The following is a 13,950-nucleotide window of genomic DNA, read 5'->3' on the forward strand; positions in this document are numbered from 1 at the left end:
GAGAGAGAGAGAGAGAGAGAGAGAGAGAGAGAGAGAGAGAGAGAGAGAGAGAGAGATGTCAAGGTAGGAAGGTGCGGAGTAAAGCGGTAAATGTAGAGAGAGAAAAGAAGAATCGACCGGTTGCGTGGAATTATTTTCGTGCTGGGCACGGCTCTACCCCGGTTTCGGCCGTTAACGAATTAGCATAACAGGGAATCGACGCGACTCGACTCGATTCGACGAGTCAACCCTCCGCGTCGGGAAACAACTCCCCTTTCCCCGCTAAGTCGTCTCGAGTACCCGCTGAGCAGTCATCGTTGGGAGCCGACTACCACCACCGAGGTTGAATGACGCGTCAGTCCGCGAGGACGAGGATTCGATTCCCGCGGGATACCGCTTTCTGGTCCTCGAAGGGCGCGTCGAGCCGCCCTGAGAATTATTGCGGCTAGATGGCGGAGTCGTTTGACGTGAGGGGGGAAGGGGGAGACGCGCTCTAAGGAGTAATCGAATCGACGCGAATCCCAGCAGTAACGTTCACTCTCTCCTCGCTCTCTTCAGTGAAGAAGAAGAAGAAGAAGAAGAAAACAACGACGACCAAAGAGGCTCCGTGCAAAATGGTGCCCTTTATAATTGGGGAAAAAAAGTTACTTAGGCGCCGCTGCCGTTTTTGTCGCGCGGCTTTTCGCGTTTTCTTCTGTAAATTATTGCTGCCCATTATTTCTCCCTTTTCACGCGTCGTCGCGACGTACTTCTTCGCGGATCCTCCTTCCGTCCTCTCTCCTCTCCTTTTTTTCCCCTTCCTTCCGATATAACGATTTAATTGTCCTGAGCGGCCCATTAACTCGCGTTTCTTTTATTCAACGACGGCCATTCGGCCGGTCGTTTATTCAACGCAAAGAAATGTCGCCTCGCACAACGTATCTAAAGCGACCCCCTGTTTCCCTTTCTCTCCGCGCCCTCCGCTCGAGATACGCGCGCGTACGTGTACGCGAGACCCACTTCTTTAAATCGCGCCACGACGTCACGCGGTTTTACTTTCGGAGCGAGTTTTTCGGCCGGCGACAAAAAGCAACCCCTCCTCAGGGTCGAGGCGGGATTTGTTCTCCTGGAGTAGCGACCCGAGGGGTTGAACAACCCCGACCGACCGACCGACCGACCGACCGACCGCCGGCGCGGCAGCGCCGCGTTGCATCTCCGCGATCCACGGAGCGCTCCCCTAGTCTTCGCGATCTGCGAATAGAGACGTATTCTCGTTTTGGATATCTGCATCTCGTAATCACATATAGCGCTAATTCGAGTATAAAATCTAGCGTCACCGGTATGGAACTGGTAGAACCGCTCGGTAGTATTCGTGAAACTAGATTTAGTCGCCACTGAAAAATACGAGTCGTAGCAGCGCATTATCGTCGCACATAAGCGATAATAACGTCAATGCTTGTATGTCAAACTGTTAATTCTTTGGGATGTCGAATTATTATTCTCTAAAGAGTGCGGCCAAGTTTAGCCCGATTTTGCGTCATTCAAAATTTCAAATTATCCTTAGATAAAATTGTAGCTCTTGTATGTGTGTGTGTAATAGAGCAGATTAAAGATACATAAGAATACCAAAGTGATGTGCACTGCGGTACAAATTATAGATTTCTCTAAAAAGCGATTCTCTCGAAATACGACAGTAAGTCAATCATTTTTCATTCCTTCCTTACCTTTTTATCGGTTTTACACCGTCAAACAGAGCGACTAAGCTCTCATATGAGCTTTTAGTCCCATTTTGTGGCATTTAAAATCTTAAATTATTTTTTAACAAAATTGTAGCTATTTGTGAGTAGATTAAAGATATATAAATATCAAAGTGATGCGTTTTATCATTTGAGCGGGTATGGCCCAGAAAGATACGTACTTTGTCGAAATAAATGATTAGGATCGTTAGGATTTGAAACGTATAGGTCTTACAGTGAGGAAACGTATTAGAACTCTTGGTCGCTCTCTTTCTTGGAGTGTCAAATTATTATTTCTTGAAGTGTAAAACTAATATTCTTTGAATTTCTCGGGGTGATATCTCACCGAAAGCGAGCGAGAAAATTCACTCGATGCGGCAGTGGAGACACTATCACTACGACTCGGAAGTCGTAAGAATGAATGCTTCACTCAGGCTTAGAGTGAATTCTGACTCCATACGATGGGGTGTTTGAATCGATTAGAGCGAATTTGTTCCTGCGACGGTAGCGCGCGCCCGATCTACGCGCGCGCGCGCTGTGCAAATATTGTATTAAGAATTACGTTAAAATTATATTTCTTTTTACAATATTTTGTCTCGTAAAGCTGGACCGTACTGAAATTGTAGCATAAATCATTGCAAAAATATCGTTTACTCAATGTATACAATGCAAAAGAGTAATTATAATAATTTTGCAGTAAAAGTCAAATATGCATAAAACGAACATGTTATTTCGGTAATGATGTCGTATGGGCCAAGATTATAAAAATCTCCTTTTACTACGATATTTTCTCCGTATGAATTCTCCAAGTCCGAATGAAAACATTCACTCGACCATTTGGAGCGGAGAATTCACTCTGTGAGAGTGAATTCAAGCAGTCACTCAGCTTGTCGCGTGGAATCTCATTCCACGGAATTTAGAGACTGAAATTAGCGCGTTAATAACATACATGTATTATTATAATAGCACGATATATATAATACATATATATAATATATTTTTTCATCACACATGATGGTATACTAATAGGTATTATATTGTATTAGTGCACACTACGAGTATGATAATCATATATTATGATAATGACATAATTGACATGCATCCATATCTCGCCGGGAGTTCTCTGTTCGATATCGAGAGTACATATATCCTATCGATCTATTCGCGGCCAGAACATGCGAGCGTAAAATACGTCGCCGTAACTCACGAATGATGGAGCGTATCGGCGCTCTTCGCACTTAGCGCAACTCGCCAAATGTCCGATCCGTCCCTCCAATCCCATCAGCGGCAGCAGCAGAAATTCCGTTACCGGAATCCCGGCTGTTCGCAGAAGACACTCCGCGATGCGTAAACGGTGGTCCAGGTGATTTGTGAGAGGTGGATAATGGGTATCCCGAGCCGCCGCTGCTGTCGCTGCCGCTGCTGTTGCTGCACCCTCATCGGCAGTGTCGGGGTGGTGGCGGCGGTGGTGGTGGTGGTGGTGGTGGTGGCGGCGGCGGCTGCGACGGCGGCGGCGGTGGCGGCTGCGGAGCGACGTGGAAAGACAGACAGAGAAAACTACGAAGCCAGAGGATGAGGACGAGGACGCGGGAGAGGGCGGTGAACGCTCGCTTGAGTGAGGGGTGAGGGCTGGAGGGGAATGTCGAGGATGGATCGTCGCAAGGCTGGTTGCAGGGACCGGCGGCGGGCTTCTACGTATAACCAGGAGTGTACCCACATCGGTGCACCGAGGGGTGGTTTCCTCGGCTCGGGTCAGTGCCCTCCCGTAACATTGAACCGCCCCGCGGTGCAGTCAGGGCCGAGCGAAGAGCGCTTGCGCATCCGAACTACCCCTCTCACATCCCGGCGTGCACCACCCCGGCCAGCCGCCGACTCTCCTCGTCTCGCTCTTTCTGTCTCTCTCTCGCTCTCTCTAGTCTCTCTCTCGCGCAACTCTCCGTGCTTCGCCTACCCTTTCCGTGCCGGCGAGGTGTACGCCGGCACCCCTGCCGGCGTCTCGATACTTAAATTTTTTCCCAGCCTACCGTCTCCCAGGCCCGTCAGCCGCCAATGCCCACGCCTTTAACTCTTGGCCGCCAAAACATCGCCTACGACTGCGTCCCTCTTTGGCGCGATTTGATGGCGATTATCCCTAAAATTGAGTCGCGGCACACCGGCGTGCGGACACGGCGTGCCTCGCTCGGCCGCGGAGTCGCGCTCGCATCGCCGAGATGCGAAAGATGCCGCGCGCCCGGACGTTGCACCTTGCTCTGCGGAGGACAGTGCACCCGCCGGTTCGCACGGGGTGCAACGAGAGCGAGGAAGAGAGAGAGAGAGAGAGAGAGAGAGAGTGTGTGAGAGAGATGCGACTATCGGCTGTGCAAATAGACGCGGTATTTTCGCCGACTTCTCGACCACCATCCTCCCCCGCCGACAACGAACGAATGCAAACGCGTATATTAATTCACGTGTTTGTCGCAAACATACTACACACGGAGAGATCTTCTGTTTTGGATGAAATTTTAATACTGTCGCTCTCTCTCTCCTTCTTTCTCTATCTTTCTCTGTCTGTCTGTCTCTTTCTACTCTCTCTCTGCGTCGTCGAATCGTGCTTATTCGAGGTTGAGCATTTTAATTTGGCGACGTGGGACACCCCGGGAGAGACTCCGTCTGATACTTCGGGAAGCTTCGCGGAAAATTCGAAAACTACTCCCCGCACCGTCCGTCGAAGCCGTCGGGGAAAGCCGGAGGATGAAACTTGGGATCTCGCGCTTTTAAGCGCGAATAGTTACGTCGGATATTCTATTAATTAAACGCCGCTCCCCGAATTTTCCCGGGGCGAGTTTGAAACTTCGCCGTGGGCGCCCGTCGAATTTCCTGCGGGAAATCCCACTTCTCGTCGAGGCGAGTTGATCACCGAGTTGCCGCGGGACTCGGCCAGGAATTCGGAAAAGAAAACTCACGCGCGCAGATTCACTCGCAGACCAAAGTCGCGAGTTTGCGGCGCATGACGGGTGGAATCGAACGCGCGCTAAATTGTATCGCGCGCGTGGGGCAAATCGCGCGCCACTTCACGCTACTTTGCGCCCGATACGTCCGCGTAACTGCGATCGTCGCGGCGCAAGAGAAAAAAGAGAGACTGTCGCGGACGGGAGTTTAATTGGCAACTGCGACGCGGAATCATTTCGCGTTGGCACGTCGGAACCGTCGCGAATAAACATCACCTGGCTTCCCGTCCACCGCGTTGCACTCGCGGGAGCGGTGACGCCGACGGCGATGGCGGTTCGATTCGAAAAGTTGGAAACTTCATTAGAATCAACCGCTGTTCTCGCAGGCGAATCTACACGCGGATGGCGACGAGAACGAGGTAGGGGCGAGAGAGGACTCTCTCCGTGCAACTCCCTGACGACGACGACGATGACGGCGGTGGCGGCGGCGGCGGCGGCGGCGGCGGCGGTGCACTGAACTCTCCTCCCTCGATTGTTCCGCGAAGCGTTGACGTATCTTGAAGTGGAAAAAGGGGACGCATCGCGGGGAATGCACGAGGGGCGTGAAATGGCCTCATTTCGCAGGCCGCAGCCGATGTATATTGCTTCTTGCTTGCGAATGTTAGATACGCGAGCGTATTTACCAGTGGCAACTTTTGCCGGCCTGTCGCGCGGCTCTGCTTTCTGACATCGAGAGCAGTGCAGTCAACGATCAATTAAACGCCGAGATACGACTCGCGATATTTGAGTCCTACGCCTTTCTGGGGCGGAGCAGAGCAGAAAGATACAGAAAGACAGAGCTATATTTACGATGTGTTTTCACGCAAGGCACGCGTTGGAGAAATATAATTGGCTCGAAATAATTGAATTTCACGCGTGGCGGCGCTCGCGAAAGGTGAGGCACATTGCGCAGTATATTTCGAGGATCCCGACATGTGGCAAAGAAAATAAGATTTATCGAGGAAATCTCGTTTTTTTCCCGACAGCGAGAGAGACAGAGAGAGAGAAAAACAGCAACGGGTTAATGATAAGCTTGAATCTCATGTAAAAAATTCGTATCATATATAAAAAGTCGGCGAGTGTTTACGCAAATTATTAATGTTTTAGAACTCGATCACGCGGATCGATGTATGACGGAACGAGGTAAGCGTTTCAGAAAAATGATTGTCGGACTCTCGTCGGCGGGATGTTCTAGAGCAGTGTGTAAGGCACCTTGCCGTCGAGAGAAAGCGAGGACTGGAATAGTACCCCATAAAGCATTCATACGCGCACGAGTCCTGTAATAGATGGCGTGCCGTCGGACATACGAATTCTTCGTTATAGAGCGACTTATATGTCATGACGCCGTTGCTGCAGTCACCATCGTCGTCATCGTCGTTTGCCGAATTCGCGTCTCTCTCTCTCTCTCTCTTTCTTTCTTTCTCTCTTTCCGATTCGCCACGGATTTAACACAATTAGCCGCGTTTTTTATTCATCGATTTGGTCGGGTCGCGTTCTATAATTCGCGCAGCAGGAGAAGTCGACAAACTCTCCTTCTCTCTTTCTCTGTCCATCGCTCACGTTATTCGTGGACCAGCGAAATCGCGTTTCCTTCAATCTCCCGTTCGGATATCTCCCTCTCCCCGGAAACAAATCGGATTTTGGCTTTCGAGCTTTTCCGATGATGGTCGCGGGCGCGCGATTCGTGCTGCGAATAAAAGAGACAGGCGCGTTTGCTCGCTCGCTCGCTCACGTTGCTTTGAGCATCGGTAAATGCGTAAACCACGTCGCATCCAAGGGCCCTCTCTTGGTCTCTTTGCTACGAATTTACAAAAATCGCGCACCCCGCACGCCGTCCTCCTCGGCGATTGCGCGACGAACATCGTGCACCGCGATAGCCGCGATAACGCGCGCAAAAACTCGCAGCCCCGCAGACTCCCGCGCACCGACACGTGCCGTGATCTTCGTTTTTCCTCATTTTCCCAGGCGATTCTACGCGACGTGCATTATGCTTCGGTGCGAGCGCAAAATGTTTCTCCTCCCCCGCTCCCCCCTCTGTCTCTTTCCCCCTTTCTTTCTTTCCCTCTCGCGTCATCCATTTTCGATTCTGCACAAGCTCGCCACCCTTCACGCCGCGGCCCCCTCCCTTTTTTCTAAGGTTACGGCGACGCGGTTTCACGGAAAATCCGCGAGCGTATGACGAGGCTGGCTGGCTGGCTGGCTGGCTGGCTGGCTGGCTGGCTGGCTGGCCGACTGGCTGGCTGGCTGGCTGGCTGGCTGCTGCTGCTGCTGCTGCTGCTGCTGCTCTTGCACGGGGGTGACGGCGGGCGGATGGCCGGGCAAGAGCGGGGGAGGGTAGCATGAAGGGGGTGGCTAGATGGGTGCAGGAGGACGCGACGAGGGACGGCGGAGGTGAGGGGGAGGTTGCCAACATCGTGCAACGAATGGAGATCGATTCCGAGTCTGGGTCAGGCGAGGGCGTTCACCCCCTGGTGCAGCCCGGGAGACACGGAACCCAGGGTCGTAGCTAGGCTATCACAGGCAAGGTACTGGCCGGGGGTTGCGGGGGGAGAGACCGGCGGAGAGTCGCGGGGGTGAGGGAGGGCGCGAGAGGGAAGCGAGGGCTCGCTCGGGACACTCCCTTCGGTTGGGTGCAACGTACGCTGACTCTCTGTCCGAAATCGCGGCACCGGATTTCTGCCGCAGCCCCGAGCTGCGACGACGAGCTGCAACCACCGGCAGTCCGGCCGAGACGATGCGCATCTCTTTGCCGTTAACACCCTTCGCCAACATTTCCGAGTAATTTAACGCCGCCAAAAAACACAAGAAAGAGAGAGAGAAAGAGGAGCTCGTGAAGCTTTTCGTGCTCAAGATCACGATCGCAGTTTCACCAAATTTTATTTGTTAGAGATCACCTGCCGCCAAAATCATCTCCGATGATTCGAGCTGAATGGAGCCGATTGAAATTCTGATTTTACTCCTACTTCTCAATCGACAACAGCTTTGGTGATCGTAGATTTACGCGTTGACTGCCGTGGGGGTTATCAGTGACCGACGTTATTATAATATTATTATAATATTGTGCGTTCGGCTATTATATAACATATATATTTATTACGATAATTTGCGTGCAAAATGTAATCAGTTGTATATAATAAATTAGATATGCAGTCAACAGGCAGCCAATGAATTGAGCTAACGAACATGTGCGTCGTGAATTGCATTTATTTACCGTGTATACATCACTTTGACGTGATTCGAACTTCAGTTGAGTCCTGAAATAATCCATGAAACAGTGTGGCGGTCAACGCGTTAACGATACAATGTAGCCGCGCCTATGTGCTTTCGTGAGGCGGGGGCACCCGTCGCGATTACATCACGATTCGATCGAGCCGCCAAGTCCAGTGAGGTTAAACGGTATTTTTTAATTCATACCTCGTTCTAACTTGGCCCCCATTGATATACTCCCGAGCGATTCAATTTCTGCTTAAATTCAACTATACATAACACATGCAGTGTTATATGTAACACAGGCTCTGAGATATACAAACTAAGTAAAGGAAAGATAAGGCTTACAAGAACCTTGAAAAGCTGTACAATCCAATTAAGTTAGAATATATATAATGATAGGGAATTAAACCTTAATATTAACAATTAGGGTTCAGAGTCGGTTCGAAGTGGAAGATAGATTCGCCACGTGTATTGCAAGTTCGGAAAAAACATACAGTTCAATACTTCCAAACATTCATATCCTCCCATAATTGATATCACTCGCACTTATATCCACAGCGATCGACTCTAATAAGTCTTGTCTTTCTCTCAGGCCAACTGATCGGGACGATCTCATAACTTCGCGATGCTCGCTCGCTCGCAACGTGTTCTGCCGGTTCCCGCGGGATCTTACGATGCGGTTCGTAGTGCGTGTGAGCGCGTCCTTCGTATCTTCCGCTTTAACCTGGCTACCAGGAGCGAGTCCCAGGACGAGGTGAACGATCGGCAGGGTGGTGGTACGTGACCTTTTGCGCGAAGGATAACGCCGGGGACGAGGTGGATGGGCGACGGGGAAGGGGGCGTGCGAGAGGGTAGGGGGCGGGGGAGGTTTGCGCTACGCTAACACGGGGGTGAATGCACGTTCAGGGGGCTTATCCTGCAACTTTTCGACGCATGCGTTTCCATATTCCGGAAATCTTCGCAGCGCGGCGACGTCATCGTGTGTACCGTGTGTGTTGCCTGCGTAACTCTTCGCCCCCGGACTTGCGTACTCGTTGTCGCCGGCGTTGTCCTACTGAGAAGCGCGCACGCCGGCTCACGTTTGCCTGTCATCGTGGCGAAAATAAATCGCGATCTCGCGTTGGAAAATAGCCGCCGCTTTTCGGACTGACGATTTCACGATGAGCTGTGGCGGCGGCTCTGAAGGCAAGATGCGCTCGCTCATCCCGGCTGTATCAATCTTGTAACAGGTTATTAACCCGCAATAGATTATGAGCTGAAATCGTTGAGGTCATGTTGTGGCTTGGGTGATGTAATGGATTCTGCTGCATTAATGATGGGCCGCCGCGTGGATACGCGCATTCATACATACATACATAAACGTACGCGCGCCCCGAGTTAATCCTCCCACCGCTCGGGCCAATTTCCTTTCTCGCGGAACTTTTTGCTAATTGCGCGCGCGTGCTCCCGCGCCGGCCGGCTCTCGAGTACCGGGTGTCGCTTTTCAGCGGGAAGGATGCTTGCTGAAAAGTGGCTGAATTGTCTTTCGAATGCAGCCGTGATCGCGACGATGAAACTTTGATGTCGCTCGAGATATGAGAGCGCATCGAGAGACTGCAAGGGCGGGCGTGCCTCGGCGAAGGGCCGAGATCGTCCCTCGCAGCCTACACGTATGCAGCCCGGTCTGCACCAGGAGTGTAGGATCAATGAGCGCGAACGTGCGTCTCTTGCGCTTCTTGCGCCCGCGTCGCGCTCCAAGGAGAGCGTCATGAACGAAAGGGACGCCGGCCGGCCGGAAGTCTCGCGACGTGAAAAATGGAACTCGTGCGATTTTCTAGGGGGCGAAGAGAGGCGATTACTCTCCCTCGGTCCCATCCACGTCGAGCGAACTCAGCTCCCGTCGCTACCGCGCGAGTTTCGAGTGGCCGGTAATACAGCCGCGTTCTCGACGTCGTCATACCCGCGGAGGTAAAATCGATACGATACGCGTCGTCAGGTTATCTTATCGTGATCATAATATCAATATATATACTGAGAAGAGCTGATATTGCTAGAGATACCGTGGAGTGTGTACTCTTGGCCGTGGCCAAGTTTTCCGTCTAAGAAGTGGGTTCCAGAAGGTTAGTAGACGAGGTTAATAGGCGAGCGCGTTGATATGACCGAGCGCTGATAAAATCGCGAACGGTTAAGCTAGATAGCGTTATCACGGCGAAGCGCGTTAGTCGATATAGTGTTCGGCGTATCGCTGATTAGAATAATTGTAAAACATAATTTCACGTTGGAGAGGGTTTCACGTTTGAGTAGCTATTTTTCAGACAAAGACGCGAGATAAAATTCATTGTGATTTCAAAGCATCATATCCAGAGAGCTTTTCCTCCTTCAAATATTTTTATCCGAACATTAGATATATAATAAACATATAATAACCGAACATTAGATATATAATAAACAAATAAATAACAATAATAAACAAATGTCTAAATATGTCCGATTTGAAGACACTTAAACAGAAATCGACTTGCATTTTCCAAATTATCGAACGCGTGACTAAGAATTCTTAATTTTTTTACACGAATCGCAATTAGTTAGTTGAAGATCGCGATACAAGTCTTCCCAGATGAGACTGCAACATTTCGTACTTCGGCCATGTGAATTGTCAAGTGTGTTTGACAGACTGGTGCTTAGATGCAACGCGGTCGTTTCTCAGGGTTCGTATAAATTATTTATGCTTAGTGTGGCTGACTATTTATACCATCAATAAACTAACGAGGTATGTAACTAAGTCGTTGCAGCTTAAAGCGTTAATAAATCGTTGATAGAAATTCTCCAGTCACTTCGTCTTCTATTCTTGTTTCGCGGCGGGTCGCCACGGCAGACAAGCGTCGTCTGCTAACATTCACGTTACGCGCATGCGTGAGATTTACGTCAAGCTATTACCGTTCTATGTTCCGTCTAGTGGTGGAGCGCCTGTTGATTGGAGTGGATCTGTAAAGAACGAAAGAACGATCCTCAAGCAGATATGACTGCTTTACTTGGCGTGTGGCACGTGACGTTTGTCTTAGTGATAATACTCATAATAATCAAGGAGTTATTCTGGACTGGGCGGCTGAAAAGCGTCAAGAACAAGCACATTGTGGTAAGTGTGCGTCGCGTAACCTCCAAAAGGATCTTCCGTTGTAGCGTGCATGACGCATACAAATATTGATATATTCAGAGCGAAAAGATAAGAACACTCCTTGGTTGAAGAAAGAAAGAAAGAAAACCGCGTAATACATTAGTTAGATAGTGTACTAAATAACGATAACAGGGTGTAAGTATTTGAAAAGCAAACAGAGATAAAAATAAAATAGAAAAACAGAAGAAAATGTGAAGAATGTAACGAAAAAGGAAGAAAAGGAAGTAGGCGTAAGTATGAGCAAAATTGAAAGAACATCAAGCAGACAAAGATCAAGATAAAGAAAGAAAAGAAATAAAAGTAGAAAATTGAGTCATGCACCCCACGTCGGAGAGATCTGTGAATCAGAGAGCTATGACAGAATGACAGGTCTAACAATGAAATACGTGTAAACGTTTAAATGTTTCTTTCAGGTGACTGGCGGTTCCAGCGGTATCGGGAAACAGATTGCGATCGTTGCTGCCAAACACGGAGCGAACGTGACCATAATTGCGAGGAATGTACATAAGTTGGAGCTCGCCCGTAAAGAGATACAGAATGCCCGTGCGAACAAAGAGGAACAAACGGTAGAGTGCTTGTCGTTGGACATCAGCACCAATTATGAGAATGTCGATAAGACATTGGCCGATCTCGAGAAGACTATGGGACCAATCTATATGCTCATCAATTGCGCCGGTTTCGCGGCTCCTGGTAAAGTCGAGGACATGGCGGTGAACAGTCTGCACGAGATGATCAATGTGAATTTCGTCGGCACGTATTACTGCATCAAGGCTGTGGTGCAGCGAATGAAGGCCGTCGGGGAAGGAGCGATCATGATCACGGGGTCCCAAGGAGCTCTTCTGGGTACACGCGCGCGTACTTGTGCTCTCTGAATTTCTTGCTGCGACATATCATTCGAAAAGCAGAGTGACAGAGGCGACAGAGTCGCTCGAGTGACTTTTCACTCATGAGAATTCTCTACTCTGAGTCGTTCAGGGAAGATTCGCTCGCATGAACTCGGAGTCCATCGCAAGCATAAGTACATTGGTAATTTCTCAGAGAGATTTTCCTCCAAGAAATTCAGAGAACAATCCGTCGGGTCTTATGTTGTTTGCGAGTCACAAAGGAGGATCGTCTTTGTTTCAGGTATCTATGGCTTGTCGGCTTACGCCGGTACGAAGTTCGCACTTCGAGGCTTAGCGGAAAGCTTGGCCATGGAATTGCGACCGTACAACATCTCCGTGACTCTGAGCTTGCCGCCGGACACAGATACGCCGGGTTTCGCGACAGAGCAGCTGACGAAGCCGCTGGAAACGCATCTTATCTCAAAAACGGCGGGATTGGCCGACCCCGCAGTGGTCGCGGAGAAGATGTTCAAGGATGTGCGGGTCGGTAAACGAATGATGCACATGACAGTCGAATGCAGCAATTCTTGCTTCCTATCTTTCTGGCACAAACCTCTAAAGGCGTCTTAACATATTGACTGCCGTGAAAAGTCATTGGTTATCAACACTTATATAATTTATTAATTATAACTTATATAATTTATTATATGCAATAAGTCATGTTTCATACATAAGTCATAAGACACAGCGATACATTTATATCGCTTATGACTTATGATGTCTTATAATTTATGTATGAAACGTGACTTATTGCATATAATAAATTAAGCATATAGCCAATAGGAATCTGAAGAAACGCGTTAACGAATATATGAATCATGAATTCTTTTTATTTGTTGTATCTTTGACGATTTGAATTTTAGTTGAGCTACCAATGCTTAACTAAATTAGTATAAATTATTGCGCAACAGTCAACGTATTATTTAAAAAACGTCTTTTAGAGATTTGTTTAGATATTTGCGCTATCTAAGAGCATGCCTGGAAGATGTCTTAAAGAGATCTAAAAGGTATCTTGAAGTCTCAGAAACATTGCAAAGACAGTTTATTGTCTCAAAAACATCTTTAAGTCGCTTTAATGCTTTCTTTCTTTCCGTCTTTCCGTTTTCGTGCTTGATAGTGAAAATGGTGACACGCTTTTATTGCAGGCAGGTAAATTCTTCTCTACTGTTGGTCAAGAAGGTTTCATCTTGACTACGTTGTGCGCCGGAATGTCGCCGTTCACGTCGATCAGCGAGTTGGTACTGCAGGTGTCGCTGATGGGCCTGATGCGACTTGTCGGCGCGTTTTACCTCATCTACTTCCAAAGGATCATCCTCAACTGCATGAAAACGCGCGACAAAAACAAAAAACTCGAGTGAACGCGCTCGCGTCACTGAGAAGGAAACACTTGAAAATTCATTCGCGGGATATAAAGTTGATTTCTGCAAAATAAAGTTTATTTCTCTAGGATGAACTTTGTATCCCACACAAATAAATTTTCAGGCATTCTTCCTCAACTTTCTTACTCATGTGATACGTAATCGCGGAGATATCGATTAGATGCCGCACTCCCAGTCAGAGCATCTAATATGATTCCAGTTACGTTTTTCTTTTTTTTTCGAACACGATTCTTTGTAATAACGCTATTTGTAATAACGATTGTTTAATTGTAATAATGCTATTTCGCACTTATTTTCTTTTACATTCCCGTGTTCAGTTCGCAACGATTAAAATCCTCCATCTATGGTTAACATGTAACGCAAAACATGTCGAAGAGAGTCTCCCGCGGGGAGAGAATAAAACTCGCAGTGCTCTTAACGGTTTGGCTTACTTTTATTTAGTATCCCGTAAGTTCATAGTATAATGTGTTTTTTTTTTTTTATTAAGCTTTATGGTTCTTACACACATAGAACGGGACCGTTCTTCGTCCCGCTTCGCCACGATAGTCGAAAAACGTAAAGGGATGCGGAAACTCGTATGTAAAGGGCTCTCGCTCCGCGGACGCGGACGGAGCTCTGTGCGGACTGTCGATCGCGGCTGCGGTCGCCGATGAGGAGCGCGTG

General features: G+C 48.7%; 1 protein-coding gene across 1 annotated transcript; it reads left to right on the forward strand.

The window, feature by feature from the left end:
* Positions 1-10,780: 10,780 nt before the first annotated feature.
* On the forward strand, positions 10,781-13,705 carry LOC116842775 (3-ketodihydrosphingosine reductase). The gene is made up of 4 exons (XM_032812449.1): positions 10,781-10,985; positions 11,438-11,867; positions 12,150-12,391; positions 13,054-13,705. Exons 1-4 carry the CDS (start codon positions 10,869-10,871, stop codon positions 13,264-13,266), a joined length of 1,002 nt encoding a protein of 333 aa, XP_032668340.1. The 5' UTR covers positions 10,781-10,868; the 3' UTR covers positions 13,267-13,705.
* Positions 13,706-13,950: the final 245 nt, after the last annotated feature.

Source organism: Odontomachus brunneus, unplaced genomic scaffold, assembly GCF_010583005.1.
Source record: "Odontomachus brunneus isolate Ranch 3 - 2012 unplaced genomic scaffold, Obru_v1 Obru_scaffold_027, whole genome shotgun sequence".
NCBI lineage: Eukaryota > Metazoa > Arthropoda > Insecta > Hymenoptera > Formicidae > Odontomachus > Odontomachus brunneus.

What these genes read in the sequence shown, in the direction of transcription:
- LOC116842775 (XM_032812449.1), top strand. Translation starts at nt 10,869, where the DNA reads ATGACTGCTTTACTTGGCGTGTGGCACGTGACGTTTGTCTTAGTGATA. An exon ending in TCAAGAACAAGCACATTGTG is followed by an intron (nt 10,986 to 11,437) that starts GTAAGTGTGCGT and finishes TGTTTCTTTCAG; the next exon opens with GTGACTGGCGGTTCCAGCGG. An exon ending in GTCCCAAGGAGCTCTTCTGG is followed by an intron (nt 11,868 to 12,149) that starts GTACACGCGCGC and finishes TCTTTGTTTCAG; the next exon opens with GTATCTATGGCTTGTCGGCT.